At 41.3% G+C, this 14,611-nt stretch overlaps 1 protein-coding gene across 2 annotated transcripts in view; it reads right to left on the bottom strand.

Moving 5' to 3' along the window:
• GLI2 (GLI family zinc finger 2) overlaps window positions 1–14,611 on the bottom strand; it is a 270,083-nt gene that overhangs the window by 32,412 nt on the left and 223,060 nt on the right. For both annotated transcript variants that reach the window (XM_034422349.3, XM_034422359.3), the window contains exons 6-8: window positions 6,237–6,438; window positions 3,658–3,871; window positions 1,776–1,889 (exon numbers count right to left, since the gene is read on the bottom strand). In XM_034422349.3, coding sequence (XP_034278240.2) covers window positions 1,776–1,889; window positions 3,658–3,871; window positions 6,237–6,438 — 530 coding nt within the window. The remainder of the gene's footprint in view (window positions 1–1,775; window positions 1,890–3,657; window positions 3,872–6,236; window positions 6,439–14,611) is intronic.

Raw genomic sequence — 14,611 nt, 5'->3', positions numbered from 1 at the left:
GCTTAGCCACAGATGCCAATTCCCAGAATCAGGGTCTCCAATGGCAGATGGAATTACTGCAACTTAAATGTCCCTTACTCTTTTTCCCTGCGAGAAAGGAAATCCCCTTTTCCCGTCTCTTGGCTTGTCTCTTGGTGTAAGGCAGCTATCTGATTTGATTATGCTGGGAGTAAAGCAGGATTGTTGTTTCAGATCCTGTGTTGTTTTGCTGCCTTTGTATGCCGAGCAGTTCCCAAACCAAATGCTCTAGAGAGATGTCTTTTTGCCCTAATCGTGCTGACTACAGCATGTTTATCTTTCCCAGATATGCTATCTTCATCAATTTTACCAGCCCCCTGATGATTGCACATGTTGCTGTCCCCATGCATCATGCCAAAACCCGCTTCTGAACTGGAACTGAAAGAGAAATTTGTCATAAACTCTTCTGTTGGCTTGACAATAGCAAGCCTCATATTTCATGAAAATGAAGTGCCTAGAGCACTCCCAATAGTTTACAGTTGTGATAAAGAACCGTCAGAGAGTGTGTCAGCCATTAAACAGCTTGGAACTCAGCAGTTCTGATAAGGACACAAAAACCGGTGGGCCTTTCCGGGTGTCAAATATTGTGTCACTGGGGTAAAGGATGCTGCTCTCAGCAATTGCTTCCTGAAGAGGAACAAGTCTTTTATTGGGAGCTTCCTTTTGTGACACCAGTTCTTCTTGTCATCTATCTTTGCTCTCAGATACCATTATCACTCGCTTGGCGAGTCAGAAGTGTCAAACATCTTTCTTCTGGTTGCTTAGATGCAGCGGACATGTTTGTTGAAATAAAATGCCATGACCCAAGGACTCCCAACACATTCATTTCCAATCACTCGTAGAAATCTGCAATCATGCAGAAGGAGATCACTGATCTTGAAACAGTCCCACTGATAAATTTGGTTTAGAAACCCCCTGTCATTCTAGCCTATGCAACTTTCAAAGTGCTTTCTATTCAGGATGCAAATTGCAAATTTGCTAAATTCAGATCACTGAATCCTGCACTCAGAATGAAACTGCACTTGAAATTCTTGAGACTGCAACCCTGAACACTCACTACAGAGAGTATGCCTATTTAACGCCGAAAAAGAATATAATTTTTACGGCATCAATCTTTGCAGTAAACAATTTCAAATAATTTTAGGGCAAACAGCCAAGGAAAAACATATTGCTAATCAGCCAGCACCTAGAACAGGGGTGTCAAACTTGATTTCACTGAGGGCCACATCAGGGTTGTGTTTGACCTCGGGGGGCTGGGGTGGGTGTGGCCAAGGTGAGCATGGCCAGCTAGACGTCACTTATGTCAGGGGTGCCTGTGGTGGCCCGAGCGCTCTGCCAGTGAAAACAGGCTCCTGAGCTCTGTTTTCTGCTGTGATGGCCTCCTGCAACCCTCTGTCAATGAAAGCAGAGCTTGGGAGGGCCATGTGTAGCCCTCCTGAGCTTTGTTTTCGCTGGCAGAGGCACCGCAGGCCGGTCCTTCGCTGTTTCCAGGGTGGCCCCGCAGGCCAGATCTAAGCATCCCGTTGGTTGGATCTGGCCCCTGAGCCTTGAGTTTGACACCCCTGACCTAGAAGAACACTTCCCAATTCCAGTATGGCTCCATCACTTAATGCATTTCAAAGACAACGTACATCTCACACTTGAGGTTGCTGCCTTCTTCCTCACTGCAAATTCATAATTTACTCAAATAGTTGTGGGTTACAAAATTCTTGCTAATCAATCCCAGGACTGAATGTAGTCTTTCCTTTAAGAGTTACCTGAGTCGGTGGAGAAGCTGGTCGTAGAATCTCTGTTTCAGTCTTGACTTTACTGCGTTTATGAATTACCGGATTAACTGTGCTGCTAACGGCCGATTCACTGCTTTGCTTGTTCTAGTAAGGCAAAAATAAAATGGGGATGAGTTAAGTGGTCATGCTCAACGTGTTTAAGTAAATGCAGGATTGTAGCATTGTAATTGACTGAAATCGATCAGTTTCAGATGACTGATAAGCAGTTGCTATACATCAAGATGAAAATGAATCCAGGAAAAGAAAATATAGATGGGTTTTTTCTTCTTAAAGCCTATCTGCATTTTCCAAATACTATTATGTCGGTGAAATATCCCTTGTCATGTATTTCACCCAGAAATGTACATGTAGATGTATCATTGTTTGTCTATGATAGACAAACTACATAATTATTTTCTAAGGTAGTAGGAACAGCCTGCAGCCCCAGTGTCAAAGGGGGTCACTTAAGATTTTGGGTCTGGCCCTCAGAGAGATCTCCAATGCTGTTGATAAATGTTACATTTTAGTACATCAGTAAAGGAAAATTATTATTCATATTGGCAACAATTCTGTGAATTGTGTTTGAAATTAAATCAAATATCCTCTAGGTCTATCCATTTTGGAGTTTCAGCACAAAAGATCACAATCAAATGCCGACTTTGGCCAACATATGTTGTGTTCCCCTAATTTATGGTTTAGGATAGACCAGCTACCGAGGAATAAATCTTCATCTCCATTAAAAAGAAACCCTTTGCAGTGTTATTTTTCATACCGCACCTCTGATGAACATGCACACGGCAACACAACTGCTTGAACTAGCTGCTTCAATATGAATTGGACTAACCATATGGATTTCACCCAAGCTGGGAATTTCAGTTTACTTTAATGGATTCATCTGCACATTGGAGACAAATACTGTATTTTTCAGAGGGGAAAAAGATGCACCTTCCCCCCCCCAAAAGAGACTGAAAATTTGGGTGGGTCTTATACTCCGAATGTAGCTTTTTTGAAGCTTTTTTCAGCTCTAAATGAGGCGCTAGTGAGTGAAGCAATCTTCCCAGCTTTGCCTGCTCCCTCGACACTCTCCGCTGTGTTTTAACGAGGCGCTAGCGAGTGAAGCAATCTCCATGCTTTGCTCTGACTCTCAGCTGTTCTTTAGAAACTTTTTTTCAGCCCTAACTAGGCGCTAGCCGAGTGAAGTGATCTCCCTGTGCTTTGCCTGCTTTTCTCATTGCTGCTTCCTCTCAGCTGTGCCTTGGAAGCTATTTGTTATCCCCAAGAAGGGGATAAAAAACCAGCAAACTAATGTGCTGAAGATGACCAGACTAAGGACACTAGCTAGATGAATACCTGGTAGGCAGTTTTTTCCCCCTATTTTCCTCCCCAAAAACTAAGCTGTGTCTTATACTCCGGTGCGTCTTATACTCTGAAAAATATGGTAGCTGTATTCTTTCCAAGTAGATACATTCAGCCCTCACTTGCCATCTAAAAGGCACTCTGTCATCGGAATGATATCTGATGAAGGGCAAATACACATATAAAGTTAATCTTGTACCAACGCGGCTGCTTCATAATCTGAGTACCAGTACATTTCATGGCCGATCATTGTAGGTTATCAGCATTCGCTGCTGGAGAAGCATGAGCACTGAGGCACAGTTGGCCAAGGGTAAGACAGGGTAAGAGCACTCTATGAGAGGGACCAGAATTGGGAAGACTTGGGATGCCAATGATTTAACATGAAAAGCCAGGGTTGTGATGAGTGAAATTGACAGGGCAATTGAAAAGATTAATGCTAAGAGACTCACCTGGGCTTTGTGAAAGTGCTTTCCACAAAACCACCTGAAACCCTGCCAGAAACTGATGAGGATCCTACCTGGTTGGACTCAGCGATGCAGTTGTTGCTGTTGCTGATCTGAGCAGGAGAAGAGTTGACTGAGATGACAGCTACGTGCTGCCGGGCAGGGAAAGTTGGAGATGGCTGTAGAAAAGGAGGGGTATGTCCAAATGCTGAGCTCAGGCCTCTTTGCTGGTTCAGAATTTGTTGGTATGTCACTGGGTTGATTGGATGAGGGAAGGTAAAGGCAGGACTGGAGAGAAGGAAGAAAGACCAAACTGGATTGGTGGAGCCTTTAACAATTACAACAAATTACTGAAGTTTGCTAAGGGCAGTTGCTGAGTTGAAGTCAGCCTGTCTGGGCTACTTCTTCCTCCTTTAGGCAGCAGGTTGTCCCATGCATGTCTTACTTTTGAATCTTAAAAACTTTCCTTGCAAAATAGGCAAAACTAACAAATGAGTTGGAACCCTAATGAAAAATAACTTTAGATTATTACATTTTCCTTTGGTGCATTCTGAATTTTCCAAGGAATCCCCTTAAGGCAATTTCCCTTGACTTTATGCTTTTTCCTGAGACTTAACAAGCTCACTGGAGCTAGCCTTTGTCAGTTGCATATTATCTCTTTGCTGACCATGAATTACACATGGTCAGTCTAAGATTATCAGAAGATCACTGATGAGCACTAGAGATTTTTTGGGAGCCATGCATTATTCAAGGCCAGTATTTCTATTGAGATATTGTGTACTGTTTACTATAGTTTCCTGGCATTCAATGGTCCTGCTGTTTCTGCTGTTTGAATCCTTCAAGGGAGGAATTGTACATGAGGAAATTACTGCTTACTATAAATCAGAAATTTGATTAATGGACATGTAAAATCTCTAGATCTACCAAACAAAGTACAAGAATGTGCTGATACTTAAAAAGAATATTTACTCATACCACCAGGAAGTGCATCCCATTTTAATACTTATTTTTTATCAATGGTTCATCTAAGGATTGACACATTCATAAATAATCAGAGAAAATAATTTAAATAACATTGCTCAGTTGTTGATAACTTGGGTAAATAGATACAAACTTTAAATAATTGTTTACAACTGACAGTGATGCACAATTTCTGAAGAACATAAAATAATCCACTTGAGGCCTGCGCACTTTCAACTTAATGGAAAAAGAACATACCTCTTTATGTTTCTGAAATCAGGGAATAGCTTCATCTCTGTATACCAATAAAAGCCTTTGGAATCAGTTTGCAAGCAAGATATCTGCACAAGTTCCATTTTAAAAACATTGGTTTTAACAACCAAACAAATATGACTGAATGTGAGAGAATGGGCCTGTTGCTTTAACTGTAGAAAAGTCATAGACATTTTACAATCTCTGGGTCACTACTGGCTCCTTGGTTGTTCTGATTCAAAATTAAATATGGCTTTCCTGCTAGATGTGCCAATGGGGGGAAGTTCAGTGTTTTGACAAGCCTGGCAGGCCATCTCATGCTTTGGAAGGCAGATAGATAGGTCCCTCTTTGGCTGCTTATTGTGCAGTAGATTGATCTCTCCTAAGGCCATCAAAGGCCTGGTAGACCTGTCCCTCCTAGGCCATGCACATAATACAACTACATGGCTTTTACTTTGAAGGCAATTGCTATTTTTCTTTTCAATTTATGTATGCGCCCATGTGCAACAGTGTGCACCAGGGGTGAAATGTTCCCGGTTCGGACCGGATCGCCCAATCCTGTAGCGATGGCGACGGGTGGTTTGGAGAACCCGTAGCAAAAATCCATGCCCCCCCCCATGCCCAGCTGAGCCACGCAATCATCAGAGGCTTTTTAAAATTATTTTTAAAAGCATTTTTTCTACAACCTCTTCGGCCGAAAAAATGCTTTTAAAAGTAAAAAAAAAAAAAAAAAAGGCTCTGATGATCACGCGATTCAGCTGGGATCGTCAGAGGCTTTTAAAAGCATTTTTTTACAACCTCTTCAGCCGAAGAAGTTGTAGAAAAAATGTTTTTAAAAGAAAAAAAAGCCTCTGATGATCAGGCAACTCAGCTGGGATTGTCAGAGGCTTTTAAAAGCATTTTTTTTACAACCTTTTCCGCCGAAGAGGTTGTAGAAAAAATGCTTTTAAAAACAGAAGTCTTCAACCTTGGCAGCTTTAAGACTTGGGGACTTCAACTCCCTGAATTCTCCAGCCAACATAGCTCCAGCATAGTTGGCTGGAGAATTCTGGGAGTTGAAGTCCACAAGTCTTAAAGCTGCCAAGTTTGGGGACCCCTGTTTTAAAAGGCTCTGATGATCCCAGCTGAGTTGCCTGATCGTCAGAGTCCTTTAAAAGCATTTTTTTACAACCTCTTGTAGAAAAAATGGTTTAAAAAAAAAAAAAAAAAAGTTGGCCACACCCAGCCAGTCATATTACCCCCCACCAAGCCATGCCCACGGAACCGGTAGTAACAAATTTTACATTTCACCACTGGTGTGCACCTATTGGTTCAGTTCTCCACAAGAATCCAGTTTGGCCTCTGGGGAAAATGAATTCCCAATCCCTGCTGTAGATAAGGATTGTGCCAGAAACTAAAAAGTTGTGAATTTTATTGCCTGAGATATTTCATCTTTTCTTACCTTATTGCCCCTGCTGATAAATGGCCGTATGAGCCACTAGCAGCAGAACTACTTCTGGAATTATTGATATAAGCGACCAGGGAATTGGGTGAAGTCCGAATCATGGTCTGGAGATCAATGCTGGCATCAGACAAGGGGGATATCGAAAGCGCTCGCTTCCGGCTGAGTCGTGGTGTTACTCTTGGGCTGGAGAATCTTGACACTGTGTGAAATGAAAATAAGGAGAGATGGCATGGTTCCAGAGTAAAAGAAGCTGGTTTTCAATCTTTTTAAAACAAATGTTTCAACACATACACAGTTAAAGTAATTTGAAATCAAATACAGGTAGTCCTTAACTTACAACAGTTCATTTAGTGACCGTTCAAAGTTACAACGGCCCCGAAAAATGTGACTTAATGACCGTTTTTCATAGTTACGACCTTTGCAGCCTCCCCGTGATCATGTGATCAAAATTCAAATGCTTGGCAACTGGTTCATATTTATGACCTTTGCTGTGTCCCAAGGTCATGTGATCCCCTTTTGCAACCTTCTGATAAATCAAGTCAACGGGGAAGCCAGATTCACTTAACAATTGGGTTACTAACTTATCAACTGCAGTGATTCACTTAACAACAGAGTACTACTAACGGAGCCTTGGTAGTACAGTGGTCTAAAGCACCCTGTTATTAAGACCAGCTGCCTGCAATTACTGCAGGTTCGAATCTCGCCAGGCTCAAGGTTGACTCAGCCTTCCATCCTTTCTAAGGTAGGTAAATTGAGGACCCAGTTGTGGGGGCAATAAACTGACTTTGGATAAATATACAAAAGGATGAAGGCTATTGCTTAACGCATTGTAAGCCGCCCGGAGTCTCCGGAGAAGGGCGGCATATAAATCAAATTAAAAAAACAACAACAACAGTGTCAAGAAAAGTTGTAAAATGGGGCAAAACTCACTTAACAAATGTCTCACTTAACAACAGAAATTCGGGGCTCAGTTGTGTTCGTAAATCAAGGATTAACCTGTACGCTTAGAGTTTGAGTGATATGTATATAGGGTCAGTAAGACCATATACAAACATCATTTATCTATGGGCGTTCAGAATGATAATCTTAGTTGTCATTACATCAGTGACCACAACCGACTCCTGATCTTGGATGGAAGAAAGAGAAGAATAGAATGCTATTATCTAGTGCTCTCCATGCTATGAAATGGGAACATTTTCAAGGAATCCCATTAGCGTTTTCTTCAAGGGATGATCAAACAATGAAGACTCAAAAAACTCAAGATGGTGATCACAACCATGTGATTGTGGGCCCCCCTTTTCACTGGTGATGCAGGTGCAATGCATGTAAAAAGAAGCAGGGCTTTGATCACATGATCAGTTACTCTCTTGATTTTTTTAAAAAATCCCTTTGCAGCTACCCCAGGTATTTAATCCTCTCTAATATGAGATTAATGATGTCTACAGTATTGTTAATTATATGAGCTTCACAGATCCTGGAATGCACTTCCCAGTGAAGTTTAGGTGATATGTCCTTTGATACAATTTTGATGTCAGTACAGATTTAAGGAAAAACAAAACCCAGCCATCTTGACTCCATGATCTAATTGAGTTTATCTCTGGTCTCTTTGGTTTTATATAGCATTATGAGACTTATTGTTGACTGGTTTCTTGCATGCAACAAATCTTTGCTTTCATTCTGGTTGTAAGTTGCTTTAAAGAGTTAGGGTGGCATGTAAATTGCCTTGCATAAATTAAGAAAAAAGGCATGCTTAAATTGTATCTGATAGAAACATCTTTGATTTTCACCTTCTTCTTCTTTGATTTTCACCTTCTCATCCCTCCATAAAAGTGGTGAAAAATGAAGATTTGCCATGATACTGGAAATGGCCACACTCAATTAAAAAAGTATCAATATAGTTACATCAAAAGTGCCTTTGCCCTGGGCAGACCTGTGCTGCCATTCTGCTGTTATGCATTTGCTGTATTCGGGAGCTACTCAAGATTAAAACTAATAGTACTGTGCTGTTACAGATAGTGAGTCATAGTGAATTAGTTACCTTAAGGATTAAGAGCTGTCTCCTTAAGATATTGCATTGTGGGAGATGTAGAGAGAGACTGCATTATGGGAAATGTAGTCCATGCCATTGACCACATCTGTGTGTCTGATTGGCCACTGAGGCTTTCTGCCTGGGTGCAGAACAAAGACCCGGCCATTTTTCTTTTCTTTCTTTCTTTCTTTTATTAGATTTATATACCGCCCTACTCCCGAAGGACTCAGGGCAGTGAACAGCCATAAATAAAACAAATATAATATAAAATTTAAAAACAGTTAAAAAACATATTAAATAGATTTGGCCCACTAATTAAAACACCCCTATTTTTAAGAACAGATTCGAATTAAAATTAAAGAATTAAAAAGAGTTAGGCCAGCCCCGCTTGCTGGAATAAAAAGGTCTTGAGGGCATGGCGTAAAGTGCGCAAATCCGGGATCCTCCATATCTCTGGGGTGAGCTCGTTACAAAGGGCAGGTGCCCCCACAGAGAAGGCTCTTCCCCTGGAGGCTGCCAGTCGACACTGTTTGGCCGACGGCACCCTGAGAAGCCCCTCTCTGTGGGAGCGTACTGGCCGGTGAGAGGCTACCGGTGGCAGAAGGCGGTCTCGTAAATAACCAGGTCCTGAGCCATGGAGCGCTCTAAAGGTGGTAACCAATACCTTGAAGCGCACCCGGAAGACCATCGGGAGCCAGTGCAGCTCGTGCAGGAGAGATTACCTTCTGTGGTAATTTTGAATTACCACAGAAGGAAGAAGCATGCTTTCTGAACAGGGGGACAAAACTACTATCATTTTACACTAGGAAATGGGATAGATTATGAAATTCTTGGATGAACCTCACCTTGACTCACCTTGAGTGTAAGTCTATATGTTGAAGGATTCCCAAATAAATATAATCTGCATAAAAACCTGTTTGCTAGAGTTTATCTGCTGTTCCCAGTGGAGCCAGAGGCCTGGGGAACAGAACAAGTACTGACCAACAAAATCAAAGCAGCTGATATATTTATTTTACACAGAGCTAAAAGGTCTGAAGAGCTAAAAAGTCAGATAAATTAAGTAAGCAGACGTCTTGAAGAATTTTGTTTGGCTTGTCACTACAATAGCAAAACAACTTCCCACTAACCTGGTTTGCATATCCCAAACTAATTCACAGATCACAACATGTTCATTCTATAAGCTGTTGGTGAAATATGACTCAAACATTAGCATTTATAAGCTAAAAACTTTAGAAAGGGATGTGAAGTATAGATACAAAGATTGATATGTAGTAATGGGAATTTCAAATTCCCATTACTATGGGAATAGTAATGGGAATTTGAAATTCCCATTATTTTATTTTGTTTTATTTAGAAAATAATTCTAAATTATATTTTAGTTAGAAAAATCAGCATGAGAGGATTTACTGCTGGTATATTAACCTAGTATGGATTGCTAAAATGGACAATTCGTTTTCTAAAAATGGTTGGCAATATAACAAAAAGCTTGGCTCATTTACATTTATGTAAATGTATAAATGTACATCCCCTCATTTAGTAAATACTTCAGTTAGACATCATACTCAAAACGATAGTAATAATCATTGCCCAACCAAATGTTGTGTGCCTAATAATAACACACATTGGAGCGAGAGTATTCTATTTGTTGCACAAGAAAGTTAATGCAGTGCTTCCAAAATCAAGGCTGGGTGCCATAGGAGAATCCCAATGAAGGCACAAAAGGAAAACAAACCGAATGCCTACTTATGAGGGAGGAATTCAAGAGTTCAAAAGCAGCCACCGTCTATTTGTCTAGCAAGCAAGATTCATTGCTTTCAGGTGGGTATGAGCAACTACAATTCTCAATGGAGCTATTAAACATTCTCCCCCCAAAAATTCTCCTATTTGGAGAATAAGCAAAGTAAATGGACATGAGTAGTGTAAGCCCTTCATTTTAGGTCTTCCCCTCTCAGTTGACTTCATAAGAGTTTGGTATTTAATTAATAGTTGGGTTGTTTGCTTTCCTTCTTTAAAAAACATTGAGTTTAGCCGAACTGGTCTGTATATTTGTCTGTTTTTTGAGGAGGAGAAGTTGGGCTCCAAATGCGAGCCTTGGAATAGGATCCTCTTTGAACTGGGAAAATTAATTTAGTTGGGAGAGGCCAAAACATTAGGTTGGTTCACTTATGGCTTGTGGAGGAAGACGATAGTGGTTTTAAAGGGTAAATAAGAGTCTCTTTTGGAAGAGTTGTCAGTCAATGACTTTCATCATTTCTACAAATAAATCAAAGGTTTTGAATATAGGGAGGTTAGAAATTAGTTGACCAAGCAACCTCATAGAGGCCAGCTCTGGTTTCAGCATGTTTGCCATTAAATTAGCAATTCTCAACCATTCAATCAAGTAATCTCTGCTTTACTTAGGTCTCTACCAGTGCTAGGAGCACTGGTTTAATATAATAAAAGAGAGAGAGAGAGAGGAATGCTTAGTGAACTAGAAGATTTGTCCCCAAAACACTCTTCCCTACGTATCAATTATTATTAGTAGTAATTAATTATAAACATGTTATGAACATGCTCACCAAATTCACTGATTTTTGATTTCATAAAAGCCAAAACATGATTCATGAGCAATATTTCATGAGACATGATAATGCAACAAAGATTTTATAGATATAAACTGGGTATGTCTAATTTAATGAAAAGAAGGACTAGGGGGAGACATGATAGCAGTGTTCCAATCTCAGGGGCTGCTACAAAGAAGAGGGAGTCGAGCTATTCTCCAAAGCACCTGAGAGCAGGACAAGAAGCAGTGGGTAGAAACTAATCAAGGAGAGAAGCAACTTAGAACTAAGGAGAAATTTCCTGACAGTTAGAACAATTAATCAGTGGAATAACTTGCCTCCAGAAGTTGTGAATGCTCCAACACTGGAAGTTTTTAAGAAGATGTTGGATAACAATTAATCTGAAGTGGTGTAGGGTTTCCTGCCTAAGCAGGGGGTTGGACTAGAAGACCTCCAAGATCCCTTCCAACTCTGTTATTCTATTCTATATCTCAACAACAAATTATTATTTTATCTTAAATTCCCATAATTTGCCACCAAACTAAGATTACCAAATCTCAAGATCCAAAAAATAGATAAAATTTGCATATTACTTTGCATTTTTAGTTATTGGCCCCAACAAACTCAGCATATATTTTCCCTTCACTGGATTTCACTATGTCTTGCTTTCAGTCATGTACAATAACAAAATCTCTTTCATCTAACAAATAATACAATAACAAACTCTTTCATTCAGCAAATAATACACTTTTATTGGTTTGGCTTAATTGGTCATGTGAACATTACTAATTGTGGCTTATTCAATAAATGATGGTTAAATAAAGCCAGGTTTATTATAATATGTGAAGCAGGTCAGTGGATTGCAGGGTGGACTGCAAACACATTGGGCTGGGGATGTCCAGCTTTGCGCTTTGAAAAAAGCTATCTACATAGGTAACCAAGAGCATGATAAGCTTAGCTTGTTGCCAAACCACTTTTCCTAAACAGTCCCCTCCTTATAACACTCTGGGACTTCCTCCCAACACAAACCCATTACAGCAGTGATTCTGAGCCCACATGCAATTCAGACCTGGCCACCATTATCCTGCTTCCAGGGGTGAAATCCAGCAGATTCTGCAGGTTCTGGAGAACCGGTAGCGGAAATTTTGAGCAGTTCGGAGAACCGGCAAATACCACCTCTGGCTGGCCCCAGAGTGGGGAGGGAATGGGGATTTTGCAGTATCCTTCCCCTGCCACGCCCACCAAGCCACACCCACAGAACTGGTAGTAAAAAAATGTGGATTTCACCACTGCCTGCTTCTACAGTGGAAGTTAACTCAACAAATACCCCTAGAAGTAAGTGAAGCCAGCTCTGCTTAGATATTAACAATACTCCCAAGCAGAATTAGCAATGCTGTTTTGGGAAAAAACTGGACAATCACCTTGGGGAGTTCAAAATCCCAACCAATCCAAATTTTTGGGTGGCTGGTAGGCTTACATCAGTTAATCTAAAGGCTTCATTCAGTAAAGGCAACAATTATCAGTCAGGTAAACCATTTGAAGGAGCTGAATTGACAGGCAGGAGATAGCACTCAGCATCTCTGCAGGAAACAACATGAGTTTATCTCCAAAGACAATTCAGTGAAACTTTGCCAAGCCCATTGTTAACAGCTGCTACTTTTCACATACACTCTTCAGCTAGCATCATATACAGAATAACCTCTAAATTTTACAGTTTTGGCATTTAAGAAATTCTATTTATTTAATACAATTTATTCTAGTCTTTTTTAGATATGAGCTGGAGGATTCCCTAGGCCTCCAAAGCATCAGTTTTATTGACTACTTGAAATCTTACTCACTTCCCATGTGGCTCTGGAGAGGTTTTTCAACTCACCATGTTACTATCAAACTTAATTTTATACTCAATTCTGTTTTTAAAATTACTTTTAATTTAAGAGTATTTACACTGCTGAATGTTGAGTACAATATAGCTTTCTACGGTTTATATTTTTAAATGTTTACCTACCATTAAGGTAAAAGTAAAGGTTTCCCATGCCCAGTTGTGTCCTACTCAAGGAGGTGATGCTCATCTCCATTTGCCAAGGGAGCCATCAGTGTTCAAAGACATTTCTGTGGTCATGTGACCAGCATGACTATACCCTGAGGTGCATGGAACACTGTTATCTTCCCACCAAAGTGGTACCTATTTATCTATTCACATCTGCATGATTTTGAATTGCTAGGTGCGCAGGAGCTGGAGCAAGGAATGGGAGCTCACCCCATTGTATGGCATTTGGGTTTCAAACCCAGACTGCCAGCTTTGCAGCTGATAAACTCAGCATCTTTCACCACTGAGCTATTGCGCCCCCTTACCTACCATACAGCCGCATCTATTGTATAGAGCAGGGGTGTCAAACTCAAGGCCCGTGGGCTGGATTCGGCTCATGGGATGTTGAGATCTGGCCCATGGGGCCGCCCTGGAAACAGCGAAGGACCGGCCTGCGGTGCCTCTGTCAGCAAAAATGAAGCTTTGGTGGGCCATGTGTGGACCTCCCAGGCTACGTTTTCAGCCACGATGGCCTCCTGCAGTCCTCTGCCAATGAAAATGGAGCTCCCAGAGGGCTGCAGAAGGCTGAAAACAGGGCCTGGAGGGCTCCCACATGCACCCCCAAGCTCCCTTTTCACTGGCAGAGGGCTGCAGGAGGCCATTGTGGCTGAAAACAGAGCTCAGGAGCCCATTTTCCCTGGCAGAGCGCTCAGGCCACCACAGGCACCACGACATGAATGTCCACCCATGCCCACGCCCACACTGGCCCCTGAGGTCAAACACAACTCTGCTGTAGCCCTCAATGAAATCAAGTTTGACACCCCTGGTATAGAGTGTATGCTATAAAAATAAAATAAATGAAAAAAGAAGGCATTCAACAATCTTGCTATAGGAAACACACTGTGGTTTATTGTTTCGCACTGGGAGATCTAAGGACATTTATACAAAGATACTCACAAAGGTTTCGTGAGGAAGGCTAATACTACTGAGCCCATGGGAACCTAACTGAGAAATTGAGTACGCCTCCTTGATGAAACAGACCCACCATTGGCTTGCAAATTCCCATGCTGAGGTTGCAGATGTGCTCATACGGACTGCATAACTGGCTGTCAATACTGCACACTTAATCCAGCAACTGCTTCCCTCTGTGGTACAGCCCTTGGGACCCAGCAAGACAAGCATCTCCCTGAGGATGTCCTGCCGTGGTTGGACAGCTTCTAACATATACCTAACCTCCTTTCAAAACCTCTGTGTGAATGTGTCTTCTTGAGCAACAGTCGTCCAGCTAATGAGGAATGATGCAGCACATTATACTAAAGATCCTTATTTTGATTATTCCTACAAGACAGAATTTTGCCAAGAGAAGATGCAAACATACTCACTCATTCGCCCAAATTGATACATCCATGAAGGGCTTTTGTGTGTGTGTCCATTCTCCTATTTTACCAAGAGGAGTGAGCAAGCTGGCTTTCACAGTCATATTTATCTCTGTTACTCCCACCTCTCAAGGGAGATCTGTTTATTAATGTGCCACTTCCCTTGATAAATTACTAAATAGAAAGAAAAGCCTTGTACTCGGTCCTCGCTGCTCCTTCCCACCATGATTTATGCTTGCCGTGTCAGCTCTGCCATTGGTTCCCATTAATTTGACCACTGTAGAAATCTTGATGTCCAAGAGCAGCCCAGGTTTTATTGGTACAACCATTTAGAGACCCCTAACCTTTTCTTTTTCCAGGGTATAAAACTCTGCTGGAAGCTGTCAGTTTCTGCAAGATAA

The sequence above is a fragment of the Pantherophis guttatus genome, chromosome 1 (genome assembly GCF_059756535.1).
Source record: "Pantherophis guttatus breed Tessera chromosome 1, ASM5975653v1, whole genome shotgun sequence".
NCBI classification, from domain to species: domain Eukaryota; kingdom Metazoa; phylum Chordata; class Lepidosauria; order Squamata; family Colubridae; genus Pantherophis; species Pantherophis guttatus.
Note: the sequence above shows the minus strand (reverse complement) of the source record. Positions and strands in the feature narration are given on the sequence as shown.